We start from the raw sequence: 6,082 nt of genomic DNA, 5'->3' as shown, positions 1-6,082 counted from the left end.
TTCTCAGACTTCTGGGTTTGGCGAACCCAATTTGTTGCACTTTTCGATCGTTTTGTCGGGAATTACGGGGCGCACAGGTGCCGCTTCAATTTTATGGCATGTTGCCACATCCAATTTATTTTTACACGTTGACATCGTGGTAAATTTTAATATATTTATATATTAGGCACAACCAAGTGCTTATGAATGCCTGAAAGCAACTTTTCGCGTAACTAATCACTTGTGATTATTTTTTTATTTTGACTGTCCTTTTTGCTGATTTTGTCGGAGCGATTTAAAAACACGACCGCTCTGCTCGACTGTGGCGCTCTCACCTAAACATCGATTGTTTTGTAGGGGTGTTAATGAACGCTTTGCAGCCGTTATTTTAAATTCATATATTTGTATTCAACTTAAGTTTTGGTATTACGAAGACAAGTACTTGCAAGCAAACACCTTATTTCACTCGCTAAAACGGGCTTGCGAACAAGCAAGGGAGAGCGAGGGGGAAAGCAACAACGGAAGACAGTCTGGCAACTTGGATGAAGCCTCATCTATTGCATCAGGGTTGGGAAACGAAAATCTGGTTCGTTTTCTACAACAACAACAGGAGCTTATTGAACGTTTGGCTGAGCAACAAACTACGTTTTTGCGGGCAAACTCGACAGCAAACGTAATGCAAAACGAGTTGCCAAAAATACACATAAAGTCTTTTTCTGGTGACTACAAGGAGTGGCCAGCATTCAAGAACATCTTCGAGAGCACGATTCACAGCAAGCAGCATTTGACAGGGATACAAAAGTTTCACTACTTTAAGACATACATTGCGGGTGAAGCAGATGACTTGATACGTCATATGCCAATTACGGATGCAGCTTACGAGTCTGCTTCGAATTGCTTGATTGAGCGCTATAACAGACCACGTCACATTGTAAACACTCTGCTGGATACTTTTGTAAACTTACCCTCGACATCCAGAGCAGATGTATCAATACTGCGAAAAGTAACAGACGGAGCTACAGAGATTGTACGCGGCTTAGATGCAGCAGGGCAAACAGACAGGGACTGCTGGGTAATTCATTTCATTCTGACCAAGATTGACGCTGAAACTCGACGCAAGTGGATTGAGGGCAGCCGTGAACTGGAATCGCCGACTGTGGACGATCTACTCAAGTTTTTAGACCGCCGCTGCGAGGAATTTGAGCTCAGCAAAAGTGAGCCTGACAAAGTCTTCCAAGTTGGCTCACAGCAAAACAAAGCCAAGCGATCGTCACACGCCTTGGTATCAACGGAGGACGGTGCTTGTGCTAAATTTAACTCCAAGGAGCACAAGATCTTTATCTGCCCAAAGTTTATGGACTTATCAGTGGAGCAGAGACGCACTTTTGTTAAAGCTAAATCCTTTTGCTTAAATTGCTTGAAGTTCGGGCATGTGTCACGCAGGTGTGAATCCAAATTCACATGCAGAACTTGTCACAATCGTCACCACTCTCTACTACAAGTAGAAGATTCTACTGCACTCGCCGCTGTAATCAGGACACATTCAAGGGACGAGGAGCAGTGCGACCTCGGCGCTCCAGATGATACAACGGTGACCATCAGCAACATTGCTCGTGTACAAGACACTCCATGCGCTGAATCTTCGTAAAACGGATCAGCTACTACTACACAGCCACAAGGATTACGGAAAAGCGCATTGCCCACAGCTCTAGTACTCGTTCGCAACGCCAAAGGATCACACACTTCCTGTCGGGTGCTTTTGGACAGTGGTTCGGAACTGTCATACATCTCCGAGCGATGCGTGCAGGCGCTCGGCCTGGCACGCTTGCCATCACGAATTTTGGTGTCAGCAATTTCTTCGATCAAGGCTGAGACAACTAGAGGCTGCAGCGCACTGGATATTCAGTCAAGAATATCCGAACACACAATGAAGGTACGTGCTCACGTTCTCAGCAAAATTACATCGACGTTGGCAAGACACAATATCAACGCCTCAGCACTTAAGGCGTTCGATGGCTTGGAGCTTGCAGATTCTGACTACCAGTAGATATTCTCTTGGGCAGCGATTGCGTTTGGACCGTGTTCACTGGTAAAAAACTGTTCGACAGCCAGGGGAAGATCATCGCCATTCCGACCATATTTTGTAACGCTTGTGGCAGGCACATCGATGGGCAGTGCCATCTATGAGGCAAAAACCGAAAGTGTCGCCATCTAGTGGTCAGTTGGGTGCCGCGATTGGGGTAAGAATTTTCGGAGACGAAGAGGCAACAGAGTCAATTGTCATGATCCCGGAAAACGGAGAGTTATTCTATGGGGGCTAACTTAGCTTCCCGCCCAGAGCCACGAGCTGCTGGCTTTCTTTCCCTTTTCGGCAGCCATCGAGTGCGGTTTAGTTCAATTGTAAGTCTCGTATTTAATTAGTTGGTGAAAGTTTGTTTGAAAATTATAATTCTATAGTGGTCTTGTGTAAAGTGACGGATAGAATTTCCAGAGTATATATAGCGCTAAATCCTGTTTATGGGTAAGAAAAAATGAAATGGTTGCGAAGATTGCAGACCCAAAAGTGATTTTTGATTTAGGTTTGGCGCTTAGTATCCGATATTGGATCCGGCCGTTGCTGTAGAGGGAACAATTCATCAAGTCCCCCTAAAGAAGAGCGAAGTCATCCGACGGGGGAGGGAAATTATCGTCGCATAAAGGGGTCTCAAAGGCCTAAGAGTTCCCTAAGATAATTATTTAATCAGCTTAAGTCGCTGGGAGCGGAGTTAAGACTAAGAGAGGGCAAAAGAGTCAAAAAGAACTCGAGATGTAACACCTGCCCAAATTACACATAATATTTATATTCCCTCTTCATCATCTTCGTTATCTCCCGCCTGCGAGCGAAACTTAGCGAAGCTCAGCTTGACAGGCAGTTTTTCGGCGCGCTGATCTAGTTTAGACGTTTCGGTCCACGCTCGGACGAAAATTTAATTTAACTCGTCGAACAACAATGCGGAATAATTGTTAAGTCGCCGCACGGAATGTAAGGCAGTTCGGAAAGCCAAAGATCGGTCGGAGTTCGCTGAAAGTGGATAGTTTATAAGCTATTTTATAAGTTTTTTTTTCCTTTTTTTTTGCGGTCTAGGTTATGTGAAATAAGCAGTGAGAGGGGAAAAGTAAGAAAAAAAGAAGGGAAAGAAGAGAAAAGTGCAGTGATGGTTAGAAGGCCAGAAAGGCTTTAATAATGAATAACTAGAAGCACGAATTGCTTTAGGCATAATTTATTTTAATTTTTTTGGGTGGACAAACAAGCCAATGTGTTAAAAAAAAAGAAGGAAAGAGCTGCAACAAGAAAAAGAAGAGAAAAATTTTGCGGTTGTTTTGCACAGTGGGCTTGCAGTGTGTATATGAAGAAATTTAAATTTTCAGCCTAAGGTGCACTTACGGAAGCGCTTTCGTCGGTGGATCTCCGGAATGTTGGTGAGTCAGATATCACGTTTTATTAATATGTCTTTGTAAAATATATATATCAAATGAATTACTTTGCGTCCCACCGTACAAAACTGAGTAGTTCGAATAGTCCATAAAGGAGAAGAGAAAAAAAAGGAGCGGATTTACCGTCTCTCTTGTCTCTCAAATTTTTGAGTGAGATGAATTTCGAAATAAGTAAAACAAACCACTCAATTTGAATTCGCCGTGCGCTCTTCACTGCAATTTTCTGCCATTTCCGTATTCTCGCTCTCGAATAATATTTTTTTTGATTTTAAATTCGTATTGCTATCTTACTGCAAAGATTAATTTAATAATTCAATTGTATTGCATGTATTTATGTTCGCATTTAATATCTTTTCAATATGTTCTCTAATTTTAAGAATTTTATTTAGATTTTAAATACACTTTATAATGATTAGCTAAATTGTATTTTTGTTTGCCTTCGACTAGGATGGGTCCCCGCTAGAACCCGAATCAGTAGAAGGGGCCGTTCGATAATATGATGGGAAGTTTTCGGTAAAGAACGGCCAAGGCAGGGAGGGCAAACTTGGTTCCATTAGAACACCCGAGGAACTTTAGGAATTCCATGAGTAAAATAACTATCCCTCTTCGCGCTGGCGCGGATTCACATGATTTCTCCTACCCCATACCACTTGTCGCTGCACGCGAAAATTCGATAAAATTTTAGAATTTACTGGCTCGTGACGAAGGACAAGATCACCACCCCAAATAGCCGACAAGGAGCAGCTGGACCATCGCGCGTGCGTCCTTATCGTCATGCAACAACACCCTAGCCACGTACTCGTTACAGTAATAATAATATAATTCTATTTATCTGGCGCCCAACGTGGGGCCAAAAATCAGGGTTTTAGATGTGGAAAAAAATGAAAAACAAAATTTTACTCTAAGAATCCCGCTCACACAAGAAAAAAACTTTAATTTTCATCTAGTTGGTAATGCAGTATCACAGTGGGTTGAAAGATGTGTTTACATCCCAGCCACGGTTGCTGCGGTACTCATGCCAAATATCTCGTCTCTAGTCTTACCTTAATTTCGATATTAGGCGCATAGGACATATAGTTGAATATGTTGTACGCAAGCGTTCAACTAGCCACGGCTGATGTTGAAAGTAAGAGTGGGGCAAATCTATTCTATTTACTTTTTTCGGGACCTAAAGCAAGGGTTAATTAGACGCTTGGACATGCAGGTGGTAAACTTATCAATAAGTTTTCACCTGACCACGGATAATGGGCCGGCGCTGAGGACCCATCTATCAAATTTCATGCAATCGCCATCGCGTCTGTCAGGTGCATTGGATAGACAGCCGAAATCTTTTAAAAAAGAGGTCGACTGGCCACGGTTGACAGCGGGAAACGTAGGCCAGATTGCAAAACAAGAGAGAATTGGAAGAGAACCGATCAGCTCTCTTATAGTTGTTGTTTTAGTGAATCTGAGTTTGGCAATAGTCGAAGGGCTAGCCACGTAGCTCTGCATAGGCAGCAATTATATTATTTTTATCATCTTCTTTTACTCACGGATTCCGAGTCAAACTGCTGATAAGGGTTTGACAGGGGGAACTCCTATGTTTGAAGGCAAACTGTTTATATATTTCTATCGTGTTTTTGATTTTTCTTATAATTTTTTTTTTAGCTTACTTAATACTGGTACTCTCTCATTTATTTGTTCCTTTCCTCTCATTTCTTACTTAGACCCGAGTTTCTCTTGAGTGATTTTAGAAATTGAGTGTCTTTAAGAATTGAGCGTAGAAAATAAAACAAATAAGCTGGTCCGCTTGTTAAGGTCATTGACCGCAGGTGAAGAAAAAAATAAAAGCAAGGAAGGAATGATTAAATGTTAGGGATTTTAGCCGAATATAATTAGTAACTTTAACTTACTCGTTCATTTAGCTGTAAATTAAAAACATATATTTTTAGGATTTTAGGTTTCTTACTTTTCTCATTGGTTGAAGATCAAAAAAAAGAAAAAAAGCCAAACAATGAGCGATGCCGATAAGGTAGAGACTCCAACGGGGTCTAAATGCAAATTGTGCGAGAAAGACTTGGCGATCTCCACAACTTACAAAACGAAATGCGGTCATGACTTCCATAAGACTTGCATAACTGGTCATTCGAAGACTCATAGGGAATGTCCGATTTGCGGAATCATTTGTTTTCAACTCCCACCGAGTGGTAAAACGATTGTCAATTCGCCAGCCCCCTCTGGGAAAACCGGCGAAAATCGCGCTGAGGTAGACATAGGGAATTTAGTGACTCAAGCGGTCCAGGGGATGAAAAATGATTTACTCACTCAACTTTCTCAGCAAATGGCTCAGATTATACAAGCTAATATTGCTGCATTGGTTCCTGGAAATCCCTTAGCACCCCCAAACCCAAGCACAAACACCAACTGGACGGATCAAGAGAGACAGCCAGTCGAAAATTTTGATCAATTCCGGAGTGAGTCCAGATTTACTCCTGTCAGCGTAGAATCCGATGCCATTTATAGACCAGATAGGGTGGGCCAAATATTAAATAGTTGGAAAATTCGTTTCAATGGCAGTCTTGATGGCATAAGCGTGGACAATTTTATATATCGAGTTGAGGCGTTAACAGAGCAAACATTAAATTCAAAG

General features: G+C 42.0%; 1 protein-coding gene across 1 annotated transcript; it reads left to right on the top strand.

The window, feature by feature from the left end:
* The first annotated feature begins 655 nt into the window (after positions 1–655).
* On the top strand, positions 656–1,627 carry LOC121467779. The gene has a single exon (XM_041710024.1). It carries the CDS (start codon positions 656–658, stop codon positions 1,625–1,627), a length of 972 nt encoding a protein of 323 aa, XP_041565958.1.
* Positions 1,628–6,082: the final 4,455 nt, after the last annotated feature.

The sequence above is a fragment of the Drosophila elegans genome, unplaced genomic scaffold, assembly GCF_018152505.1.
Source record: "Drosophila elegans isolate 14027-0461.03 unplaced genomic scaffold, ASM1815250v1 contig_721, whole genome shotgun sequence".
Taxonomy (NCBI): Eukaryota; Metazoa; Arthropoda; class Insecta; order Diptera; family Drosophilidae; genus Drosophila; species Drosophila elegans.
This window is presented reverse-complemented; position numbering and strand designations above follow the sequence as displayed.